Here is a 27,327-nt window from a genome sequence, read left to right as displayed (position 1 = left end):
AACGGCTTCTGGTTTGCTGGCATAAATTTTTTTGGCCTACCCAGAACAGGACACACTGGACAAGGTACCCAATCATGATATCAAGCTACTAATCAGTGACCTCAATGCTAAGCTCAATAGCAACCAGCAAGAACTGAACAGTACAACTGGGCCACATGGGTCAGCGGAACAGAAATGATGAATGTCTGCTGGCCTTCTGCAACAGCAATGGACTCAGCATTTGGAATACCTTTTTCAAATGCAAGGTCATCCGCAAAAAGACATGGATGTCTCCAGATGGTAACACCCTGAACAGATTGACTATATAATACACATCAGCAGCAGATGGAGGACATCCCTATAAGATGTCTGTACGTATCAAGGTGTGATGTAGGATCTGACCACCACCTTGTGTTAGAAAAAATGCACCTGAAGCTGAAGAAGGCTACAGCCACAAAGTCACAACATTGCAAAGGAGAAACTGACGGACAAAGACATATCAGACAGTTTCTAGCTGACCCTCTCCAACAGATTCGAAGTACTACTGAGGTCAGGCAACATTGAAGAACAGTGGAAAATCTTCAAAAGAAGGATTAAGGAGAGTGCAGAAACCACCATCAGGCAGAGGAGAGGAACCAACAAAGAACGATGAATCACTGACCTAAAGAGGAAATTGATTGATGAACGAAAGCTGGTGAAGAGCAAGGGGGATCAGGAAAACAACATTGAACAAAAACGAGGAAACGATGAGAGGTACAGAAGACTGGATAAAGCCATGAAGAAGAGCTGCAGGAGAGACAAACAAGGATAGAGGGAGGCACAAGAATAAGCAAATCAGAATGAATCCAAGATGCTGCACTGACTGGTACAAGAATCAATACCACTGCACCAATCAAGGGCAAGGACAGCAGCACTCTATTGACAAATGAGGAGTAGGAGACAAGGTGGATGGAACAATTATGGGGGATCCTGAAGAACAACAAAGCGCCAGGGATCGATGAGATATCAGCAGAGCTATTGAAACATGGAAAGAACACTGTCACACAACAGAGCTTACAGACCTGTTCAATAAAATCTGGACTTCGGAGGATTTCCCGGATAACTGGAGGCAAGGAGTAATCGACAAGCTGCCAAAGAAAAGGAAATGACTGAAACAACTGGAGGAGCGTAACATGGCTACCAGTAACTGGCAAGGTCTTCAGTACAGTGCCCCCCAACAGATTGAAAGCAGAAATAGACGGTATCCTTCACAAATAACAGGCAAGTTTCCAGGGTGGCAGATCATGCTGCAAGTAGATCTTTACACTCAGGAACATAATAGAGCAGAGCCTGGAGTATTAGAAGCCACTTGTTATCAACTTCATTGATTTCAAGAAAGCTTGATAGTATCTATCAGCAGTCACTCTGGTACATCACAAGAGAGGCATCCCGTCGCAGGATATAAATATCTTCAAAGCCTTATACCATGACTCCAGCTGCTGCGTTAAGACCAGCATGGGCACTACGGACACCTTCAACATCATCACAAGAGTGTGGCGAGGCTACATACTCATGCCATTCCTTTTCCTCTTGATTATTGATTTAATTATGAGGAAGGTGATGCTGGGTACAGACTTTGGCATCATGTGGCAACACCACCAGTTGACAGACCTGGATTTCACAGACATCATCACCTTGCTGGCTGAAGAACCACTCACACACTCCAAGACATGACTACCAGTCTTGAGGCCAACATTGGTCTGCACATCAGCTGCAAGATGACCAAGACAGCAATAGCTGGACAGCAACAGGGCTCTCCCATCACCATCGGCAACAGACATCGCGGACATGGACCACTTCTCCTACTTAGGAAGCAACATCTCCAAGGAGGGTGATGTAGAGACCACCATTCACACAAGAATCAGAAAAGCAGCATCGGTCTTCCATCAGCTGCACACGGTCTGGGCATCCAACACCATCAATACAACCATGAAGCTGCGACTCTACATGTCCATAGTAGTACCAGTTGCAATTTATGCTAGCAAGACATGGAAAAGAACGGCAAATGTGTCATGTAAGTTGGACATCTTTCATTAGCATTGCCTAAGTAATATCCTGAACATCAAATGAAGAGATATCACCACCAACGAAGCACTACAGAGAACTGGTCAGAGGCATCTGTGGGACATCCTGACAGACAGATGACTGAGGCTGGCAGGACTCGTATTTCGCCTCCTGATGACGTCTCCAGAGTGGCAATAGAATGGACACCACCAGATGGAAGAAGACGACGACAAGGCCAGCCGAAGAAGACCCGCCGAAGTACATTTAAGGAGGACCTTCAAGAGTGGAACCTGGCTGGAGCAAAAGAAATTGAGATGGACCGGGGCCGGTGGCGGAGTCTTGCTCCTATTGTCTCACACGGGACTGGACAAACTAGGTCTAAGTAAGTGAGTATCCAGAGCTGAATGTCAAACAGGTTCAGAATGTAGCAATTTTTTAAAAAGCAGAGACAAAGTTGGACATTGTTGACAATTTACTGCATGCTTCCAGATGATATTGCTGGTGAATAAAAAGTAACTGAATAAGGCCTAGGGTACATCAATAGTCACCATGCTGGCTTGGAATAGGATACCGAGAGAAGCAATTTATTCTTTGTTGTCATAGAAGAAAGCAGTGCTACCGAGTATTGTTAAAGGCAGTGGAGATATTGAGGAAAACGACGAGAGAAAACAAACCACGGTCACCATCTCAGGACATTATTTGTGACTTTAGCTAATGGAGCCTCAGTGCTCTGACAGTCTCAAGCAGGAGTGGTGGAGGCATAGTTGGGAGGCATCAACAATGTCCAGGATATTGAAAAGAAAAGGGTTGAAGATGGGGCATTTGTTGGAGAGACTGACAATCATTACCACGCTTATCTCAGCCAGCAAGCTGATAATCGTGACTATGGCATAAAATTTAGCAGCAGATGGAGTGGAAATGCTTGAGGAGACAGCAAAGATCCCATGCAATGTCCCTTATAAATGTCTCAGAACTTTGTAAGTTTGCACAAACATCTCTAGCATATCTTACTCAATTTTGGACATAGGGATACAAAGAGAAAATAAGTCAAAATAAATATAGGATAAATATCATATAATATGAAAAGTTTCACCAGCATAATGTGATTCAAATTCACTGCAGGCCTGGCAATACTTATGCAAAAATTCAATCTTTCTGTGCACAAAATGCATGGAACAGGGAATGACAGACTGTCTCTTAAACTGCATTTATATAGCGCCTTCAATGTAGTAAACATTTCAAGATGTTTCAGAAAGATGAAAACAGGCACTGAGCAATAACTGGAGAAAAATTTGTCTGACTTAAGGTATAATCTTACAGGTAAGCTTTGAAAAAGTTCTTGTAAGTAGGGTAAAAGGTAGCAAGGTGGAAGTATTCAAGGGAGAATTTCAAAATGTAGGCTCAAGACACTGAAAAGTTCAGATACTGAATACAATTAAAACAGAGGGAGGAGGAATGAAAAAGGAGCTAGTTCAGAAGAGTGGAGACTGTGTGCAGATATGTAGGAGTGGAGGACTTTAGAGAGATGAGCTAGAGTGTAGGATTTATAAACAAGAGTTTAAATTCAATGCATTGTGCATTGTGGCTTTTTGAGGTTGACAAGATTAGGGGTAATAAGGAACCAAAACATAGGATAAAAGCAAAATACTGTGGATGCTGGAAATCTGAAGTGAAAACAGAAAATGCTGCAAAAACTTATCAGGTCTGTCTGGCAACATCTGTAGAGAGAAAAACAGAGTTAACGTTTCGTGTCCACTTGACTGTTCTTCAGAGCTGAAGAAAGGTAGAAATGTGATGAATTTTATATGTTATATGTTATACTGCTATTAACACATTCTGCTATCTTACCTTTATGCCACTATTAGCACCTTATTTAGTCTTTAACACCATCACTCCCTTTGTCTTGTGTGCATGACATCTTTGTCAAATCTCTCCTGAGCTCCCACCTATTCCTGACCTTCTATTTTGCTCCACCTGCTCCACCACCCCCCCACAACCTTCAACAGTATAAAATCCATCACATTTCTACCTCCCTTCAGCTCTGAAGAAGAGGACTTGGCAACCTCTACAGCAGCATTTCTGCATTAAATAAGCAGCAAATATACAGGGTTAGTTTACCAGAGAATCACAGGTGTAAGATATCTCAGCCTTGCTGACCTCACTCAGGTGGGGAAGGCCTCACACACAAGCTAGTGTGAGCCAAAAGATCAGTACCATGATATTGCGTGCCCATGTATGACCACGCCCAATTTTGAAGGCACAATTTTGAGCTTTTTGTAGTCCTGCAGGTGTAAACCTCATTGCATTTGTAAATTAGGTCCTGAAACTGTTTTTTTGCAACATTCTGCGAGGTTTGACCTATGCTGACGGTCCCCTTATGGCCTACTGCAAGAATTAGTACATGGGGCCTGAGTTATTTACAATCTATAATAACATAGATGAAGTGATTGAGTGTAATGTTTTTGCTGAAGATACAAAGTTAGGTGGGAAAGTGGTGAGGAATCATAGAATATTTACAGCACAGAAGGAGGCCATTTGGCCCATTGTGACCTTACCTGCACTGTAAGAGCTACTCAGCTAGCCCCATTTCTCTGCCTTTTCCCTGCAGCTCTGCAACTTTTTTCCCTTCAGATAATTTTCTAATTCTCTTTTGATTGTATACCTACTACTGTACTCAATCAACCTCGATTAAATCTGCCTCCAGCACACTCTCAGGCAGTGCATTCCAGATCCTAACCACTCGCTGCGTAAAAAAACTTCTTCTGCCAATCACCTGAAACTGATGTCCGGATACAAAGAGGCTGCAGAGGGAGATAGAGATAGTGGATGCACTGCTTGTAACAGAAACCTAGAAAAAGCAGGAATAGGTCATTTGGGCCTTCAAGCCTGCTCCGCCATTCAATATGATTATGGCTGATCCTTTATCTCAACGCCATACTCCCGCTCTCTCCCCATAACCTTTGACGCCTTTAGAGTCTAGAAATCTATCCATTTCCTTCTTATATATATTCAGTGACTTGGCCTCCACAGGTAGAGAATTCCATAGGTTCACCACCCTCTGAGTGAAGAAGTTTCTCCTCATCTCAGTCCTAAATGGCCTGCCCCTTATCCTGAGATTGTGACCCCTTGTTCCAGACCACCCAGCCAGAGGAAACATCCAGTTTGTTAATCTTCCAAAATTCCTAAGATTTTGGCAAGGTCGCAGCAGATTGAAAAACCCAGTCGGCCCCTTAAACATTCCTCTAACCAGGCTCTTAATGAGCCTAATTGGCTACCCATCTTGTGGGGCTGGGCAGCCATGTTGGGCCCAAAACTGCCTTGGGAAGCAGCATGCTGGCTGGTTCTGGTATTTTTGGGCTCCGTCTGCCTCCATTCCCAACCTCAGCAGGGCCCAAAGATCTTATCCAAATAGTGTTCAAAGGGATTTTGATAGGTTAAGTGAGTTGGCAAAAAATTGGCAGATGGTGTATAATATGGGAAAATGTGAGGTTATCCATTTTGGCTAGAGTAGAAAAGCAAAATATTATTTTGATGGAGAGAGACAACAGAATGCTGCAGTACAGAGGGATCTGGTTGTCCTTGCACATGAAACACAAAAAGTTAGCATTCAGGTACAGCAAGTAATTGAGAAGGTAAATAAGTTGTTGACCTTTATTGCAAGGGGGATGGAATATAAAAGTAGGGAAGTCTTATTATAACTGTACAGAGTGTTGGTGAGACCACACCAATAGAGTACTGTGTACAGTTTTGATCTCCTTGTTTAAGGATGGATTTACTTGCACCGGAGGCAGTTCAGAGAAGGTTCTCTAGGTTGATTCCTGAAATGAGGGGATTGACCTATAAGGAGAGATTGAGTAGGCTGGACCTATGCTCATTGAAGTTCAGAACAATCAGAGGTGACCTAATTGAAACAGATAAAATTCATAAGGAGCTTGACATGGAAGATACTGAGAAAATGTTTCCCTTGGCTGGGACACCTAGAACATGTGATTACAGTCTCAGAATAAGAGAGACTTATTCTTATTATGGCCATTTATGACTGAGATGAAGAGAAATTTCTTCACTCAAATGGTTGTGAATCTTTGGAATTCTTCCCCAGGGAGCTGAGTTATTCAAGACAAAGGTTGATAGATTTCTGAGTACGAATGGAATTAAGGGATATCAGGATAGTCTGGGAAGGTGAAGTTGAGGTAGAAGATCAGCCATGATCTTGTTGAAGGGCCAAATTACCTACTTCTGCTCCTATTTCCCATGTTCTTATGTTCTCACCCATACAAACATATTGCAATGGGGCTGCTTAATCAAGTGTTTTGAATGTTTGATGGCAAACTTATTTTGTGTTTTCAGGTATCTTTGGCTGTATTTGCTCCATGCATTAGTTGGTTTTGCTCAGCAAGTCTTCATTTTGGGTTTCATCCTCTACCAATATTTTCCATAGAATCAGACAGCAGAGCAACAAGTCTTTTAGCCCATTGGAATTATCCAATTAGACCCACTTCCATACTCTTTGTCAACAGCAACACAACATTTTTCCCTTACTGACAGTTAATCCATGATTTATAAAGGTTTAGCATAGCTTCCTTGCTTTTGTATTCTGTGCCTCTGTTTATAAAGCCAAGGATCCCCAATGACTTTTTTTTTATAAACAGCTTTATCAATTTCTCTTATCACCTTCAAAGATTTGTCTCAACTGTCTCTGTTCCTGCACCTCCTTAAACTTGTACCATTTAGATTATATTGCCTCTCCTTGTTCCTCCATTCGACATATTCATTTTTCTTTATTATTCTTGTTTATATCTGGTTTTGACATTCCAACTTACAAGGAAGGAAGGATGGGTTTTCCTTTGGGTGTTCCTAATTAATGCAACAACAGATGTTAAACTTTGTGGCAGCTTTTTCTTGTGAAGTAGAGGTGGCAAGGACAGAACTACTTGGACATGTCCAAATATGGGACCAGAATAAAGACAAAATGCCTCAGAATCCAGACTACTTGTGTGTTTATTGATTCCCTCATAAGCTCTCTTACTCATTCAGTGCATTCAGAATACATATGCTTGCCTTTTTGTACAGTGTGATATTAAAATCAACAGAAACAAGAATAAATTAAGCAAAATATTGGAGGGGTATAATAACTCAAAAACCCAACTAAACTAACCAAAGTGTAGAGCAAAATGCAGCCAAGGGGACACGAAGTCCCAGAAAATTCTCTTGCTTTTAGAGATATGCTACAGCAGGTAATTCACCAGTATTCTTTGGGCAAGGCTTTTGCTGTGGGCAAGGACTTGCCTGGACTGAAAGTTTGCTGTAAGACTATTAATAAGTATTTTGAATGTTTTAATTATCGCTCTCAGAAGTTGGGCACTTTTGAATCAGGCTCCAAATTTTGCAGCAAATGCCCACATTGGGGAAACCAGTTCACATCATAGTGTCTTTCCAAGGAGACATTTCAGTATGCTGCTAATACCACGTAAAATAAGCATAATTAGTATTAGTAAGAACTCACTGCAGTGGACAGATTTAAGTATCTGCAGCAGCACAAACTCTGTGATCTTCAAATTATGTCTGGCTTTATTAAATTATATTAATAATAATGAATTTGTAGTACTGGACATGACTATATCATTATGGCCAAATCCACTTTTAAAATATGGTAAAAGTGCTTAGTAAATCCATTTATTAAGGTTGCGCCCTTTTGAATTGTTAGATGGTTGAGTTCCTTAAACAGTTGACTTGAAGTTCTAATCAAAATATTGTGTCACTTTGGCATTGGTAGCACTTTGGCATACAGATCAGAAGGTCAAATCTCACCTTAGCAGATATTATAGACTGACACTTCAGTGCAGTACTGAGGGAATACTGCATTGTTGGAAGTAATGTTCCCTCTTTTTTGTTGCTATATGCAACCTATTCATTTAAGTGTACAAGCCCGATAAATTTTTTTGTGTAGCCACACACACGGTAACTTAAAAGAGCTGACTTAAGGTCAACCTGTGCGGGAACTTCTAGGGTGTGTGGTCATGCAACTTAAGAGGAAACATTGGTTGAGAGTGTAATTTTTCAATGAGATATTAAACCAAGGCCCCATCTCCTGGTTCAGGTGAATGTATAAGAACCTTTCTGCTATTTGAAGAAGAGTGGGAGTTCTCTAAAATTTACCCCTGAACCACCACCATTAAAAACAGATTGACTAATCATTCATCCCATTTCTTCATTGTGCGACTTTGCTATATCAAAATTGCCTGATGTGTTTGCTGACAAAACAAAAATGGCTATTTCAAAAGTAAGACTGCACATAATAAGGCACTGTATAAATGAAGGTTATTTGTTTTACTGCCAGAATGAAGATTAACATTTACCTCATGAAGTGGGAAGACCGCTTTGAATGTACCATCATTCAGTAAATTGTATAGAGAATCTAAGAGGGAAAAGAAGAACATTAGGCAAGAAACAGCTTTGTCACCACTTATAGCAATTCAGTGGACCACCTTCCTAATCCTATATAGCTGTCCAGCAGTCCTTGCCAGGTTTTGCTGTATGGATTATTATTTTGTTGCGATGTCCCTGTGAAGGACTAATTACTCCACTGTAAAACTTGACCAAGGTTGAAAAAGTTAAGAAGTGGAATACATCAACAAGTAGTGTGAGACCAAGGGATGACTTTTTACTTGTCTGATCTGCTGGGAGTGGGAAGGGAGTCCCAAGAGAGGTCCTCAGAAGTCAGGGTCCCCCCATAGCATATATGTGTTTGATTGATGAGCTCCGCGCCCAGAGGCCTGATCTCTGAAACATACTTCTACTCACTTTCCAAATCTAATTTATTAGAAGCATCATCGATAAGGCAAATGCATTTTTTAACCACATTGGGAATGTAGGGTTACAGTGCAAAGTGAATAAATGCTGGCAATTTACATTGGCTGCTTTATAGTTTATATATGAATTACATATGAACCTGACATGAGTGTTTTGTAAACATTTAAGGATGTCTGCCCAGAGCAACATTTGAGAGGATGATGATCAATGTGGACAAACTGATTGATCAGTTCCCCACCCAGAGGTCAAGGCTGACTGAAGGGCTTGGGTTCCAGTTAGGTGGGGAGCTGATTGGCAAACTCCAAGTAAGCCCACACCATGAGAAGGCAATCTTGAAGGCAGGAGTAGATCCTTACCAGGGAAGGAGAGGGACAGGGGTTCATTCACGAGGTTAGGGGAATACCCTGGCAAAGAGGCTTGATTGATTAGGAAAGGGTTCCTCAAAACAAGAAGGTGCTGTTGATTAACCCACCTATAAGGACAATTTACTGACAAAATATTGATCCCTTGAACTATAAGAACATGTCTAGATTGGTAGATGGATATTGTTTGTAAAAGAGCCATGTGCCATTTTAATGGATGCTGTGTGTGAACAAAAGCAACATTTGAGAAGATGATGGTCTATGTTGAAAAAATTTATAGGAAATGAGATTGGATCTTTTAAAAAGAAATTGTAGTTAACATTAATACCATGTGAACAAGGAATTGAGGTTAAAATAAGTTTAATTTAGTCCATATTACAATAATTTTACCCTGATGCAAACCACCAAAACCTTATTGATTTTGCCCCTCATCAGAATTTGTGTAAATGTCACAATGTCTAATAGCACTGCTGAGATTTAGTTGTTTGTTTCCCCAATATTACTGGAATAATATTGCAAAATGAAAAGTGAGAAGCCCCAATATTTTCTTATAATAAATACTAATCAATGGCCATAGAATGGTTACAGCACAGGAGCCCAGTCAGCCCATATCCATGCCAGCTATCTGTAAGAACAACTCACCTAGTCCCACACCCCTGCCTTTCCCTGTAGTCCTATAAATGTTTTCTCTTTAGTTCATTATCTAATTATCTTTTGAAGGCTTGATTGAATCTGACTCTACCAGAGTCTCAGGCAATGCACTTCAGATCCTAAGCACTCCCTGTTTTAAAGGAACTATCATATTTTTCCTGATATTATTGTGGGATACTTTAAAGCAAGCTTATGTTTGTGTGTGTGAATATTTTAAGTAAACTGCAGACCGTTAGGCTGCAGGTTTGAATCATCAAAGGAGTTAAGTGTAAAAAACAGGTATTTGAAATGCTAATGGGTGAGCCAAGTAAAGGGGAATTTTCATTTTTAGATAAGTGGAGAAGTTGTTTTATTTTCAAAGGGACATGGTAAGATGTTTACAACTGGCAAGGTAAATAAGGCAAAGCTATCAAGTTTATTTTTCCCCAGAAGTACTGGCCTTAATGACATCATGAAAGATTTTATATTCTGGGAAAAGTAACTTTCAAAGACAGGTTGAAACAATGGAATTTACAGACCAAAAAGGAGGAAATATATTTAAAGAAGAATGGAAGGCTGTTTGAGGGTGGCCATGTGAGATCTTGAAACAGACTTGTGGAAAAGCCTTTAGCCACCCTGGAGGTCTGCTGCTCCAGTAACCAAGGTTGTGTTAAAAGCCTTGGAATTCCATTGTTGAGTAAGAGGGAGAACGAAGCTGCGAAATATCTCCCTTATAGAAACAGTGGGTGTTTGTAGTAATCTTGTTTTATAGATTAAGAATCTTATTTTGGACTGTTGCCTGAAAGGGGTGTGTAGTTGGGAATCTAGTTAAGTGTGAATCTTGTGGGAACGGTTATAAAACTAAATGTAACTGTGTAACGGAAATCTTGTGCATTTAAGTTTTTTTTCTCATTTGTTAATAAATGTTTTAACTTAATCCTTAAAATCTCTAAAGGTGGTAGTGGACTCGTTACTCCTGACTTCAGTGCTCAAACCTTCTCGTAATAAATACAAATTGCAAAATCGTTGTGATAGCCTGGCCAAGTTTCCCTCTGGGATTTGGTCAGCCAGGCAAATACCGCCTGCCATATTATAACTCTGTGTAAAAAGGATTTTCTTCATGTTGCCTTTGCTTCTTTTTCAAAATAGTTAACCTCTGGTTCTTGATCCTTATGCCAACAGAAACAGTTTCTCCCTATCTACTTTATCGAGAACCATGATTTTGAAGATCTCTATCAAATCTCCTCCTAATCTTCTCTTCTCCAAGGAGAATAGCCCCAGCTTTTCCAATCCGTCCATATAACTGAACTTCCTCATCCCTGGAACCATTCTTATGAATCTTTTCTACACCCTCTTTAATGGCTTCATATCCTTCTTGAAGTGAGGTGCCCAGAAATGGCCACAGTACTCCAGTTGAGGCCGAATCAGTGTTTTATACAGGTTTATCATAACTTCCTTGCTTTTGTATTCTGTGCCCCAGTTTAGAAAGCCCAGGATCCCATGTGCTTTTCTTATTAACCACTTTTCTCAATCTGCCCTGCTGAGGAAACCCAACCAAACATGATTAAAGTTGGAAAACTAAATCTCAATGAGGCTCGCAGCCTGACTTACTGCGATGTGTTGGCTGCCTGCCCATTTTCCAGGCTCAGTAAAAGCTGGAAATGGATGGGCTGGAGGCAACTCTGGATCAGGAAACAGATTTTAAAGAATTTTACTCCCACCAATCCAAACTTGCCATTTATTCAGTTAAAATTCACCCCAATTTGAGCTTTTAAAGAGTGTAGAACAAAGGAAAGAATAGGGGAGAAAAAGAGTACCGCAGTTTTGAGACCTTAGAAAAGAAAGAATTCAAATCAAAGAAAGCAAGATGAATCTTGATAGCAACAAAACAAGATGCACGAGGTGGAGAAATAAAAAATTATAACTTATAGAAGCAAAAGCATTTAGTCATATGGATAAAACAGGTGGAGAAAGAGGATGTAATGGAGAGAAAAATTAGAGGCTAATGGTGAGTGAAGCAATGCTGCTGAGGCTTTATACGGCTCTGGTCAGACCACATTTAGAATATTGTGAGCAATTTTGGGCCCCGTATCTCAGGAAGGATGTGCTGGCCCCGGAAAGGGTCCAGAGGAGGTTCACGAGAACGATCCCAGGAATGAAAGACTTAACATATGAGAAACATTTGAGGACTCTGGGTCTATATTCGATGGAGTTTAGAGGGATGAGGGGGGATCTGTTTGAAACTTACAGAATACTGAAAGGCCTGGATAGAGTTGACATGGGGAAGATGTTTCCATTAGTAGGAGAGACTAGGACCCGAGGGCACAGCTTCAGAGTAAAGGGAAGACCTTTTAGAACAGAGATGAGGAGAAACTTCTTTAGCCAGAGAGTGGTGAATCTATGGAATTCATTGCCACAGAAGGCTGTGGAGGCCAGGTCATTGAGTGTATTTAAGACCGAGATAGATAGGTTCTTGATTGGTATGGGGATCAAAGGTTACGGGGAGAAGGCGGGAGAATGGGGTTGAGAAACTTATCAGCCATGATTGAATGGCGGAGCAGACTCAATGGGCTGAATGGCCTAATTTCTGCTCCTATGTCTTATGGTCTTATTAGCATTACCCATCAGATGACAATGTTTTTTTGTATCCTGTGCATGGGTGAGAAGAATGTACTAGAAGAACCTCTATTTGAAAAGACATGTATTCCCTATGCTTTTCTAAATAGTCTTATCAACTTGTCCCTGTCACCTTCAAATAATTATGTGCATTAACTTTCTGGTCTCTCTGTTCCTGCACTCCCTTAAAAATTGAATAATTGAATGCATATATCCTCATTCTTTCTTCTAAATTGTATCACTTGACTTTTCTCTGCATTAACTTTCATCTTCCAATTTCACTATGCCTCCCTCAAAATCTCTCCCCCCAACCCACCATTAAACCTGCTCTGGTCTGCAGCCTTATGCCGCAGCCTTCTGCATCTGACATTGGGGGGCCTGAAGTCTGTTACTATTCTCCTCAGTGTTTATGGACAAATGTATCTAATGTGCTTTCATATGAACAATCTGTTTATCACATAGACTGTCTGCTTATTGTTATTGTTAAAGTACGTTTACCAAACGGACCATTGTCATTTCCATCGTTCGTTGAACACTTTGTCTTCCAAAGAATGAAATTTATAATTCGAATTCTGTAATAAATAGAAAGCTTAGGATATTAGTTTTGAATAGTGGCTTGGTCAGTAACTCATGTTTTTGCAGAAGTAGCTAATGATGGACAATGGAAGTGGGGAAGGAAGTCAGGAAAATTACAGTCACCAAAAAAGTGGTGCTGAGTAAACTGTTGGAGCTGCGGGCTGACAAGAACCTGGGTCCTGGTGGACTTCATCCTAGGATCTTAAAAGAAGAGTCTAGTGAGATAGTTGCTACATTGGTTTTAATTTTCCAAAACTCTCTAGATTCGGGGAAGGTCCCATTAGACTGGATGATAGCAAATATAACTCCATTATTCAATAAGAGAGGGAGACAGAAAGTGGGAAACTATAGGCCAGTTAGCTTAACATCTGTCATAGGGAAACTGTTAGAAGCTATTATTAAAGAAATTATAGCAGGGCACTTGGATAAGCGCAAGGTAATCAGACAGAATCAACATGGTTTTGTGAAAGGGAAATCGTGTTTAACCAACTTATTGGAGTTCTTTGAAGAAGTAACATGTGCTGTGCATAAAGGGAAACCAGTGGATGTACTATACTTAGATTTCCAGAAGGCATTTGATAAAGTACCACATCTAAGGTTATGGTAGAAAATAAAAGCTCATGGTATAGGGGGTAACATATTGGCATGGATAGAAGATTGCCTAGCTAACAGGAAGCAGAGAGTAGGCATAAATGGGTCTTTTTCAGGTTGGCAACACATAACAAGTGGTATGCCACAGGGATCACTGCTGGGACCTGAACTGTTTATATTTTATATAAATGACTTGGATGAAGGGATTGATGGGATGGTTGCCAAATTTGCTGATGACACAAAGGTAGATAGGAAAGTAAATTGTGAAGAGGACATAAGGAGGCTACAAACAGATTAGATAGGTTAAGTGAGTGGGCAAATATCTGAGGAAATGAGAAATTGTCCATTTTGGCAGGAAGAATAAAAGAGGAGTATATTATCTAAATGGTGAAAGATTGCAGAGCTCTGAGGTGCAGAGAGATCTGGGTGTCCTAGTGTATGAATCACAAAAGGCTAGTATGCAAATACAGCAAGTAATTAGGAAAGCTAATAGATTTATTGTGAGAGGAATTGAATACAAAAGCAGGGAGGTTATGCGTCAGTTGTACAGGGCACTAGTGAGACCACATTTGGAGTACTGTGTACAGTATTTGTCACCTTATTTTGGGAAGGATGTAAATGCATTGGAAGCAGTTCAGAGAAGGTTTACCAGACTAATACCTGGAATGGGTGGGTTGTCTTATGATGAAAGGTTGGGCAGACTAGGCTTGTATCCACTGGAGTTTAGAAGAGTAAGAAGCGGCTTGATTGAAACACATAAGATCCTGAGGGGTCTTGACAGGGTGGATGTGGAGAAAGGATGTTTCCTCATGTGGAAAAATCTAGAACAAGGGGTCACTATTTAAAAATAAAATGGTAATTAAAAAATCACCATTTAAACCAATTTTTTCCACTCAGAAGGTCATGAGCCTTTGAAACTCTCTTTCTGAAAAGGTGGTGGAAGCAGAGCCTTTGAATATTTTTAAGGCAGAGGTGGATAGATTCCTGGTAAGCAAGAGGATGATAGGTTACCGGGGTCAGATGGGATGCAGAAATCAGGGCCAGAATTTTTACCTCGTTGGGCGGGTCTGCACCCAACCCGAATGAGCGTAAAATGATGTGCGATGACATCGGGTGAGCGTTCTGACGTCATCGCATACTCGCACAATATTTTGGTCGGCAGGCACGCGCGGGAGTCAGCAGCACGCCCACTGACAATTAACAAGCCTATTACGGCCATTAAAGTCCCAATTAAATGTAATTTTTCACTGCCTGTCCAACCTTACAGTTGGCAGGCAAGCAAAAAGGCAAAGCTGCTTTTCCACTTTTTAGGAAACCTCACCCCTGGGCATGATGAGGTTTCCAACAGCAATTAAAAATAAAATTAAAATTTTAACATTTCATTAATAACATAGCCCTGCTCAGGTGCCTTAATTGGCCCGCCAGCATGAAATCACGCTAGGGCCCTGATAGCAATCGGAGGTCGGCTTCCCGACCACCCCTGCCTGAGCCAGCCCAACTAGGGCAAAATTCTGCCCCAGGTTACTATAATATGAGCCATGATCTTAGTAAATGGCAGAGCAGGCTCAAGGGGCTGAATGGCCTGCTCCTGCTCCTGGTTCGTATTTCTGTATAGAAGATTACAATAGATTAACTGTCACTCATTCTCTACTGAGCTGTTTAATTATTTTATTAATTATTCACTCTCTAGTCACTAAATTATCATGAGTCATTTAATAATGTTCATGTCAGCACACTCGCTGCCCAGTTATATACTTCTTGATGATGACCTTAAGGTTTTATACGTTTATAATCCAAAAAAAAAGTCCATTGCAGTGTAGATTCCCTGTCAATCAATCTTCATACTCAACTGTGTGGATGTGTATATATATTATGGCTGGGTTCCCAATATTCATTCTACATTCTATGCATGAACAAGAAATGGGAACGGATCCAGTGATCAACACAACTGCAAATATAGATGGGGGGAAGGAACTTCCCAATGATGAATTCCTGTGTGGATTGAAAACGGTCATAAAAAGATTCTGATGACTTAAGTAAGTTTTAAATCCTTTCATATAGAGTAAGGAAACATTTTGAGACCCTCTACTAAATTCCAAATGCAGTACAGATTGGGTGATAAAAGACAGTGAATTTTAATGGCACAATCTATATTCAACATTGCATATATAAGGAAGGGATAGATGCCCTTTAATGATCTGTTCAATGATCAAATAAGTATTAATGAGGGAGGTGGTTATTATTGTTAGATTAGCTCCACATTGTAGTCCAGAGTGCTCTGCTCATTTCCATACTGCAAAAGTATCCCAGAACATAGGGATCAGACATTTAAATAACTACCATACTAGTATAACATCAGTACCTGGTTGATTTTGAAATTGTGCCAAGTCCAACATCATTATATCTTCTTTCAGAAACTTTTAGATGTTGTATGTATTTGTCAAAGATTTCTTTACGGGCTTGAATTCCAAAATACAAATTGTGATCATCTTCTTTTTTCTGGAATGGAAGAAAACTGTGTTTTATTTTTTTAATTGGCTTTTTTTTACATTTCAGACATCAGTATTTTAATCAAAGCAGACTAAAATTACTTAAGCAGTGAATTCTGCTGTCTGAATCCACACATTCACACCTGCATCTTGGTGTAACTCTCCACTGAACGTTATCATATACCTTGGTTCATAAACAGAGTGTTAAATTTGGTGCAAGTTGGAATTCAGTGCATGGGGGGTGAGGAGGAAGTGCTGCTTTTTATTATTTTTGTTTTACCTACGATAGCGCGTGAGTATTTCACTCTCCTCTCTTAGCTAGAAAACGGTAATATGTTATTACTTAGTCAAATAAATAATAAGGTTAGACAGACATGGCAGGGCGGCTGGTGTGTTATAATTGCAATATGTGGGAGTTTATGGAGAGCATTGCAATCCCGTACAGCTATACTTGCTATAAGCCTCCGCATCTCAAGAACCTGGGCTTAGATTTTTTGAACTGGAGTCCAAGCTGCATACATTGTGGGGCATCTGGGAGGAACAGAGTCATTTGGACACTTTTACCCAGATTTTCACCCTTGAGATGAGAATTGCATGTCAGGTCATTTCCCAATATTGTGATCTTTCCTCCTATCTGGCAGTGTTGGTCCATGCTATTCTCATGGAAGGGGTGGCAAGGAAGGGCTGGAGTTGGGGCTGCCACTTCTGAAACAAGCCTGATATGGGAACGGAGGTAGGTGGATGCTGATGGAGGCAGGTTAAAAGCCTGCCTCCATTCACTGGGACATTGGGCACCTAGCCCTCACCCATCATCCACACCCACTCTCCATGCCTCTTCCATAACCCCCATGCCTGCTCATATCATCACCCCAACCCCAACCCCCACCCCCCCTCCGTGGCCCTTCCATACCCCCTCACCCAGTATCCACTATGGATAGAACTCATAAGCCCGATTGACATTGAGCTATACTCTGTGAGATGCCATGAAAATATCAGAATAAACAAACAGCGATTCTAAAACCTGTACAATAAACCTTGACCGACTTGGGAGCTCATAAAACTGCCAATAAAACCTAGCTGTCCAAACTCCACTTGAAAACAACTTACTCATTTTAAGTGGTTACAAAACTGTCAAAATAAACAAACAGCCATTCAAAAACTTCTTCAAAAATATAATCCTATTAACTGCTCATAAAATTGTCAATCAAAACGAAGCTCACAGTCCCCTTGACAGCTATATCAACAACTCCTGCTAAGCTGAATCTATTAGTGGGGTTTGAAGCTCAGCCAAACATTCATAAAAGTGCCCACTTCTATCGTGAATTCATTTACCTATGCAAATGTTTTTGTACACCCAATCGCAGTTCGCGGCCCCAAAACTTCACTCATCCATGATATAAATTATAAAATTTCTCACCTAAACACAAGTTGATCCTGAAAGGTTAATAAAACACTGAATTCAGAGGCCAAAAAAAAGTTTTGTTATCTTTCTCATGTAGAAAGCAGGCACTATGCATGTGCCGTCGCTAACTGCATGTGGTTTGCTGTGATTCACAGGATACTGTAACTCCCGACCAGTGTTTTGCAGTACAGATACAGTACCGCACTTTACTAAAAATGAGAGTCAGAGCCAACTAGAAAACATCCCAGGAAAGTGATGACACTGGAACAAACACTCACAATCTTAGATTGACAGAAAAATGGTGTAAGTGCTACCATGTTGGCCAGAGAATACTCTGTAAATGAATCCACAATCAGGTACATTAGGCAGTCTGAGTAAAAAATAAGGGCCAATGTTAGTGTTTCTGGTCACCGTACTGCCAAGTTAACTTCTGTGAGGAGATCTCCATACTTAGAGGAAATGGAGAAGTTACTCATTGTGTAGATAGAGCACAAGCATCTAAGGAAGATCCCAGTTAATGGTCCAATCATCCAAAACAGAGCACTTGATTTATACCAGCACATAAAGAGTAAAGAGGGTAATGCTGGTGTCACTGGTGATGATGAAGTTGGTGCAGAAGGTGCCTTCTTCGACTTCCAAACGATTCTCAGCCTGCACTGGGTGGTTTGATCACTCTAAAAAGCATTTTGGGCTGCACAGTGTGAAGTTGGTGGGGGAGGCTGCTTCAGCTGGCCATGCAGCTGCAGGAGAGTTTCCCATGGTGCCACAGGAATACATTGAGGAGAGAGGCTACCAGGCAGAGAAGATCTTCAACACAGATGAAACTGACCTGTTCTGGAAGAAGATGCCAAATAGGACCTATATTTCGAAATCAAAAAAGACAGCTCAAAGGACAGGCTGACACTTCTGCTATATGCCAATATGGCTGGCCTTAAAAGTAAACCAATGCTGGTTTATAGGTCAGAGAATCATCGAGCTTTCAAAGGGAAAAATAAATCTTATCTGCCAGTCTTTTGGGGCTAACAGCAATGCCTGGGTTACAGCAGGTGTATTTGAAGACTGGTTTACCAATTGCTTTCTGCCAGAGGTCCTCACTTATCTGAGGGAGAAGAACCTGTCTTTCAAGCTCCTAATAATCCTCGATAATGTACCTGAGAATTCACACTCTCTCACAAAGGACCAACCAGATGTTGACATTTTGTTTTTACCCTCAAATATAACCTCACTTATCCAACCAAAGGAACAGGGGGTCATTGCCCCATTCAAGGCTTACCACACCCAGTGAAGTTTCAGCCACATCCTTCATCTTCTGGAAGCAGACCCTTCAACCACAGTCCGTGATTGCTGGAAGCAATTCAACATCCTCATAGCAGGATGTATAATTAAGGGTTCATGGGATGAAGTTAGAGCTTCAACCATAAATGCCTGCTGGAAAAAAGTTTGGCCTGAGGCTGTGAATGAGTTCACAGGGTTCCCCAATGTGGATGCTGAAGTGGCCAGGATTTTTGAGTTAGCAAAACAAGTTGGAGGGGAGGGATTTGAAGACATGACCACAGCTGAAGTGGATGAGCTGCTTCAGTCACATCAAGAGGAACTCTCTATTGATGAGATTAAATGAGTCTAAACAGAAGCAGGAACAGGAAGAGCCTAAAAAGGCTCAGTTCACAGCCAAAATAATGGCAGATCTGATCAAGTCAGCTGAAGATTTGAAAAAACAGGTGACAGACTATGATACAAACATGAAAAGAAGCATCACCTTTTCTAGAGTGGTTGGCACAGCTATTGCTCCTTGCCAGGAACTTTACAACTTTGAAAAACAGAAGGCAAAGCAGTGAATAACATCGTTCTTTTCATCCACATCATCCATATCAATGCCTGCATCAACCAAGTCACCCACTCTACCTCCACACTCAAGTAAAGTACGGTATCTGAACTGTACAGAAATGTACTATAATTTGTACTACTCTATAATTGACAAGTTTTACATTGTTCTTGTTTCCTTGCGTTACCAAACAATTTATGCAGTAAAATTGTCTTGAATTTACTCAAAAACATAGTTTTTATTGCTTCCTTTCCTTTAAAAATGTCAAATTTGGGGATGGTTGGAAAATATCTAATTCATTCCTATTATAAAGTATGTTCACTGTTCGCAATTTCACAGGAACTGAACTCCTGCGAATGGTGGGACTTCATGGTTTTGGAACAAATATCCATTAAAGGTTCAGCAGATAATAGGCTGGATACTTTAAAGCCTTTGAAGTAGCCTGAACAGATGGCCATGTGTTCCATTGCTTCAAGGCAAAAGAGTAAATCACGGGGGAAAACTGACACATAAAAATCTGAATCTCAATACAGTTGAATGTAGAAGAGGACTTTCTTTAATGCATCTGAACACTTTCACAATCCTGGTTAATTTAAACAAAACCCTATCATTAATCACTATATTAAAGCATATATTTAACTTATATACACCATTACATGATGACATGCAAAGTTGTCAACACCTTTTGAACTTACCTGTCAAAAGATTCCTTACTCCAGTCAAGGCCTCCCCCATGGTTCATGGCTCCTCTCAGGTGCCTTGAACACAGTCCCTTTACCAAAATGGCTCCAACTCCATGAAAATAACAGGGGTGGGGGAGGGTCTAAAATTCCCACACCAGCAAGGGTGGCATTGCTGTGTGCTTGCAAAATTATAAGCTTCTTCTTTTAATCTCATACTATTCTTAACTTTCCAAATAAACTATGGATGGATCGCTGAGTTTTTTTTTTGTTTAATCCAATGTGCTTTTGTTGAATATTTTCAAGTGTTTCTTTAAATGTTTCCCCACTGTTTATATTTTACCATACCTGTTGATGTATTTACCCAATCAAACTTAGCCAGCTCTTACCTATATAATTGGCTTTATTTAAATTTAAGATTCTTGTTTAGGACTGGAATATGTTTTCCTGAAATGTAATATGGAATTCAATTGTATTATGATAAATTTTTTCTTGAAGGATCTTTTATTATGAGATTACTAATTAAACCTGCCTCTACACAGTACCAGATCTAACATAGCTTTACCTCTAGTTGGTTCCACAATGTGGAAATTGGAAACTGACACAAAAAGCATTCTACAATCTAGTTTTCCAGACTACTTTAGCCAATTCAATTTGTCCAATCTATGTGAAGATTAAAGTGTCCCATGATTATTACATTGCCTTTCTAACAATCCCCAATTATTTATTGCTTAAAGCTCTGTCCAATGGTATAACTACTGTTAGGGAGCTTATAAATCACTTCCACAAGCACTTTATGCCCCTCGTTATTTCTAATCTCCACCTATCTAATTCTACTTCCAGATCTTCTGAGCTAAGATCCTTTCTTTCTCCAGCATCCTCAAGTCATTGTTTACTGTCAGAGTGACTCTTTCTTTTCCATTCTGCCTGTCTTTTTGAAATGTTGTGTACCCGGAATATTTATTTCCCAACTGAACAAACAGGATCTCAAAGATCGTAATCTCCAGATTACTCCTGCTCAGTGAGTATATTTAAGGCTGGGATAGACAGATTTTTGGTCTCTCTGGAGAATAAAGGGTTATGGGGAATTGGCAGGAAAGTGGAGTTGAGGCAGAAGATCAGACATAATCGCATTGAATGGCAGATCAGGCTCAAGGGACTATATGGTCTACTCCTCCTATTTCTTATAGGGCAGAATTTTCTGCCTGCCGAGCAGGCGGGCCCAACCCAATCTCCGGCGGGCGAGAAGACGATCCCCACCAGAGAAGCGGGCCCGCCACCATTTTACGTGGGCGGGCCAATTAAGGCCCGCCCAGCATGATGTCCGGCGGGAAGCACTATGCGCTTCTTTTGTGGGGTGGGGTGGGGTTGGGGGGGGGGATTCCCCAAAAGCGAGAGTGCGTTGTTTCGCACATGCGCATGAAAGAGCACACTCATCTCCCTGAGGCTAAGTGCAGCCTCAGGGACATCGCTTACACTTTTAAAAAGATTAAAAATAGAGAAAAAAAAATTCCCTAACGTCCCACTCATGTGATGTCACATGAGATGTGACACATTCATAAATTACAGTAAAACTTCATTAAACTTTTTAGAACCCTGCATGAAACCTCATCCCGCCAGTGGATGAGGTTTCATGTTTTTTCTATTTGCCGTTGGGGCTCATGGCCTGCCCACCAGCCTTAAGGTTGGATGGGCAGGTCTTTTAATTGTTTAAATGATCCTGTCAATAGCCTCAATTGGCCATTGACAGGTCGGCGGGCGCACAGCTGATTTTGCTGTGCCCCCGCCTTCCTGAAAATTTAAATGGGGTGGGATGATGTCGGGGGTTTGGCCCGACGTCATCCCACGTCATTTTACGCGTTGGCAAGCGGGCCCCGCCCTCCCGATGGCAAAATTCTGCCCATATTCTTAAATTAAGTTCCTGTTGTTTTTGAGTTCTTTCTCAGAAGCAAGTCATGTTTTTTTAAACTCTGTTGTTCTAACCACTGGACAGACAATACAAAATACATAAAAATTAAACAGCCACAAAACTCCAAAGTACTGTACACCTCACACATGTAGCATGCTGCAGCTGCCAAATAAACAGCTCTTCCCATATAGAAATTTTAAACAAATTACTGTGAAAATTACCTTAGATAAAGTTCCAAAGTTCATGCTTTGTTATGAATTATTTAATGCAAAAAGTAAATAATTTTATTTGTTTCTAATAGCAGGCTGGTGAATTATGAAGCACTTTGGAGGATCTGACGAACAAGGAGACCAAAAGGCAGGTGAGAAGTCTGGGAATCACTGTCAGGTAAACTGGCAAGTACTCAGGGCGGGTGTATGGCAGAAAGGCCAAACAACAGTGCAGGACTCAGAATTTTCACCTAGCTTTATAATGGGCACTGCCTCTGCCACACCTTATGAGGGCTGAAGCTCTCTCAGGTTCAGAATTCCCTCAATTATCAGGGCATATTTGAAGGCTGGTACAAACAGTGAGAAAAGGGATGCAGCCTCTTCTTTGGCAGAAATGGGGCCCACCTTAGGTGTCCAGACCTGGACTACAGCCTTGATCCCCAAGAAAATATACTGATATTATTGGCCCCCTTACAAACTTGAAATCGTTTTTTTGGATCATGAGGGGCCCTTCTAGAAGATTGTAGATTCTTGTTTGCAAGATGACGACTTACCACCACCTTTTCAAGGGCAACTAGCGATGGGCAATAATTGCTGGCCTTGCCAGCAACACTCACATCCCATGAACAAGTAAAATAAAGATAGGTGTGATGCCTAGAGTGACCAGATTTTCAAAAGTCAAAACCAGAACATACTGAAAAGCTTTAGAGAGGTAGGGTTCCATGATGATTGACATGTTGGGTGACCAATGGCAGGAGTCTGGGGTGGGGGGGCAGTTCAAGGTAGGAGGTCAGATGATGACATCTCCCAAAATATGTCCAGAGTTGGAAATACTAAAGACATCCAATAAGACAGCAGTTACAAACCACAGACTTCTGTTTCAATGTCATTTCTGCTTAATTTTCTTTACAAAAAACTGACCAAGGCTTTGTTTGTCATGATATCCTATTTTGAGGAAGAGCAGGGGAGTTATCCCTGGTGTCTTGACCAACATTTATCCCTCAATCAACATCACAAAAACAGATTATCTGATCATTATCACGGTGCTATTTGTGGGTTTTTGCTGTGCCCATATTGACTGCCATGTTTCCTACATAACAACAGCAATCACACTTCAACAAAAGTACTTCATTACAAAACAAAAACAGAATTACCTGGAAACACTCAGCAAGTCTGGCAGCATCGGCGGAGAAGAAATCAGTTAACGTTTCGAGCCCTCATGGCCCTTCGGCAGAACTGTAGTTCTGCCGAAGGGCCATGAGGGCTCGAAACGTTAACTGATTTCTTCTCCGCCGATGCTGCCAGACTTGCTGAGTTTTTCCAGGTAATTCTGTTTTTGTTTTGTTTTGGATTTCCAGCATCCGCAGTAGCTTTTAGCTTTTTGTTTTTATTAAAGTACTTCATTGGCTGTAAAGTGCTTTGGGATGTCTGGTGGTCATGAAAAGTGCTGTATCGATGTAAGTCATTCTTTCTATAAAGGGATCAGAAGTACTTATGTCCAAGAAAGCAATGTAAAAAACACATTTGTAAATCTTACACTGGCCTCTGGCAGTTTTAAGATCAGCCAATAAGTTCAAATGTTTCCTGTTTTAGTTGAAAAATAAAAATTGCTATTTCATCTGAGTTTCTTGGAATCATCTTCAGAACTCTAGGGTATTTGCTTTTAGGAGAAAACTGCTTGGTACCACTTCCTCATTAAATTATTAGGATCTAAAAGCAAAATCAATTTTATGTTTTTATCATGTCATTTTATGTTAAAGTTAACTTGTTGGAACATTTCACAAACAAGTTGATTTGGTAAAAAGCTGCCATCAGGATTTGGTTAATATCAAATTTAATAGGTTTATACATAAAATGACATTCAAGTAAATTAGTGGCTAAATCCCAATGTTAATTGGCTCTCTCTGATAACCAAGAAATTTTTAGGAAAGCTTTGCCCTTTTGGAAAGTATTGTCTCATCATGCCAGAGGCATTCTATCTATCATTTAGTTTATACCTTTATGAGATAGGCTGAGCAACATTGATTATAATCTACATAGTAATGAAGGAAAACCTCAGGTAGATTCTTAAACTTCAGCTCCCTCTATTTGTTGTCCCAGTACAGATTGCACCCTTTGTTAACATAGGGAAGCCAAATGCCTACCAGTGGGAGGAAATTCAACTCCATCTACCTGGATTCGATGAGCACTCAAGTTTGATGTCTGTATTTTGAGATTATACCACAAAGATATTGGGCCAAATGGCTAAAGGTATTTTTGTGGTCTAACATTGTTGATTTTCTCATGCAGCTGTTATTGTGAGCTCTGGATTCACTGGTCATTTTGTCCTCATATTACGACAGAATTGGCACAAAACAATCTGTACTGGGGCAGTACCGTAACCAATATCAGGTTTGGAAAGTCAGTGCTTAAAGTATCATTTGCAACAGATATTTCTCTGACTGAATGGGAATCAAATATTGGAAACCAGGAATGTATGGCATCTGTGTCTTGGCACCTTGCAACTATTTGATCGGGTGGGAGGTGTGGGGACCGGCAGGTGGGGAGCTGAGTCCTTTTGGCAACAGAGCCTTACTCATTTATCAGCAGATACAAAATTGCGGAACCATTTAAAACCATGTTTATTTCATGGACATTTATGCATAACGCCCCATGCTTATGGGTGATCCGGCCCTTCACGTCCATGTGGTACAACAATGGTCCAGTCACTGAAAACACTTTACCAGGTAACCACTTTGATCCTCCACTGAAATTCTTTACATATACTGCTTCTCCAACAGTAAATCGTCGCTCACGACTATGCAAATCATGCATCGCTTTTTGGTTCCCTTGACTTTTCTCCACATTCCCCTCCAAATTGGGAAGTATTATGCTCAATCTTTTCCGAAGAAAAGTGCCTCATCGGTAATTCTGCAGATGTTGCTCCTGTCATAGTGCAGGGGGTTTTGTAGTGGAATAGAAAATGAGCAAGTTTAGTCTCCAGCAAATCACCTGTTAACTTCTTCATTCCTGCCTTAAAAGTTTGTATCACCCTTTCTGCTAGTCCATTTGATGACAGATAGTACAGAGCAGTCTTCACATGGCTGATACTGTTGAGGCTGATAAAGCATTGGAACTCAGCACTCGTTAACGCAGTGCCATTATCTGAGATGACAATCTCTGGTAAGCCGTGGATGGCAAAATTCTGACGTAGGTTTTCTATTGTAGCGGCCAATGTTGGTGATTTTACCTCATAAAAGTCTAAACACTTGGAATGAGCATCTATAATCAGTAAAACACGGTTCCAAGGAAATGACCGACGTAGTCGATGTGTGTAATCGCACCCAGGGTCTACCAGGCCACTCCCATGGGTGTAATGGGGCTGCCACCGGCAACATTTGCAGCTGATGACATTGCACAGTGTCTTACCTTTTCAATATCGCCATCCATCCCTGGCCACCATAGATAACTGCGCGCTATGGTCTTCATTTGGGAGATCCCTGGATGGGCATTGTGTAGCTCGGCTAAAAGTGGTTCCCTTCCCTGTGCAGGAACTACTACCCGAGCACCCCACAATAGAATACCATCCTGACTGCTCATCTTATGTCTTCAGTTGAAGAACGGTTTCACCTCATCAGAGACTGGCTCTTCGGACCAACCATGTAACACTTGGTCTCACACTCAGGTTAGGACTGCACCGCGACTTGTCTATTTCCTTATCCATCTGACACATACTGGCAATGAATCTAGAAAATTCATCACTAATACGAGTTCCTTTGGAACTGGAACATGTTCGTCATTCTCTCGCAAAGGCAGACAACTCAGAGTATCGGCATTTGTGATGTGAATGCCAGGTCTATGTACAAAGGTGTATTCATAAGCTGACAAAATTAGGGCCCATCGTTGTATCCTTGCTGAGGCTATAGGTGGTATAGCCTTTTCCTCGTTAAACGAACTCAACAGTGGTTTGTGGTCCAATACAATCATGAAATGCCACCCGTGAACGTATTGGTGGAATTTATTTACACCAAAAATAATTGACAGAGTTTCCTTTTCGGTTGGAGAATATCCTCTTTCAGCTGGGGTAAGCATCCTGGATACATAACCTGTGGCCCCCTCTGTGCTGTTATCCATTTTATGGGATAGTACCATTCCCACTCCATTGGGGAACGCATCGCATGTGAGCACCAATTCTTTCATCTGGTCATAATGCGCTAACAAGTTGGATGAGTGTAAGAGCTATTTCACTTTCATGAAGACATCTTTTTGGGGTGCCTCCCAAGACCATCGCTGGTTCTTTCTTAGCAGTAAATGCAGAGGGGCCAGAACTGGATAAATTAGGTAAAAATCACCCATAAGAAGTTATCATCCCTAAAATTGATTTAGGTTCAGAGGTATTCTTTGGCGCAGGTGCCTCTCTGATTGCTTTAACCTTCTCTTCAATGGAGTGTAACCCTTGAGAATCTACCCAGTGGCCCAAATAGATGAATTCCTTTGCTTGAAAAGTGCATTTTTCCTTCTTCAGGCGCATTCCTGCTTGTAAAAAGCATTTCAGGACTTCCTCCAGGTTGGCCACGTGTTCCTTTACTGTGAACCCAGTTATCAGCACATCGTCCAGGTAGACTACAACCTGTGGTAGTCCCTGCAGTAAGCTCTCCATTGTTCTCTGAAAGATGGCACAGGCTGAGGAAACACCTCAGGGCAATTGTGTATATTGGTGAACCCTTTGTGGGTATTAATGGTGACAAGTTGCCAGGAGGTGTCAACCAGCTCTAATTGTTGATATATGTGACTCATGTCAAACTTTGTATATGTTGTCCCTCCTGCAGGCTTGGCATATAGGTCTTCAATTTTGGGAATGGGGTACCTGTCCAGTTTGGCTGCTCTGTTGACTGTCAGTTTATAGTCCCCACAGATTCAGACGGTTTGCTCTGGTTTAAGGACAAGGACTATGGGTGTTGCCCATTCTGAGAACTGAACCTCTCTTAGCCAGTTCAGCTCAGCGTCAACCTTCTCTCTCAGAGCATATGGCATCGGTCTAGCTTTGATGAAGCGAGGGGTTGCTTCAGGATCCACGTAAATCTTGGCCTGCAGGCCTTGGATTTTTCCCAGCTCATGCTTGAAGACAGTGTCATACTTTTTAAGCAGCTCTGGTAGTACACTTGCTCTCAACTGGAAGATTTCAGACCAGTTTAATTTAATCTCCTTTAACCAATCTCGCCCTAGAAGG

General features: G+C 41.0%; 1 protein-coding gene across 4 annotated transcripts in view; it reads right to left on the bottom strand.

Moving 5' to 3' along the window:
• The window catches only part of LOC144684774 (anoctamin-9-like), a 178,775-nt gene that overhangs the window by 73,024 nt on the left and 78,424 nt on the right, over positions 1-27,327 (bottom strand). For 3 of the 4 annotated variants that reach the window (XM_078548979.1, XM_078548978.1, XM_078548981.1), the window contains 3 exons: positions 15,970-16,106; positions 12,939-13,012; positions 8,379-8,437 (listed from right to left, as the gene is read on the bottom strand). In XM_078548979.1, coding sequence (XP_078405105.1) covers positions 8,379-8,437; positions 12,939-13,012; positions 15,970-16,106 — 270 coding nt within the window. The remainder of the gene's footprint in view (positions 1-8,378; positions 8,438-12,938; positions 13,013-15,969; positions 16,107-27,327) is intronic. The other variant, XM_078548980.1, reaches the window with a different exon arrangement.

This window comes from Cetorhinus maximus, chromosome 9 (assembly GCF_964194155.1).
Source record: "Cetorhinus maximus chromosome 9, sCetMax3.hap1.1, whole genome shotgun sequence".
NCBI classification, from domain to species: domain Eukaryota; kingdom Metazoa; phylum Chordata; class Chondrichthyes; order Lamniformes; family Cetorhinidae; genus Cetorhinus; species Cetorhinus maximus.
The sequence above is the reverse complement of the archived record's forward strand: the minus strand, read 5'-3'. Positions and strand labels throughout refer to the sequence as shown.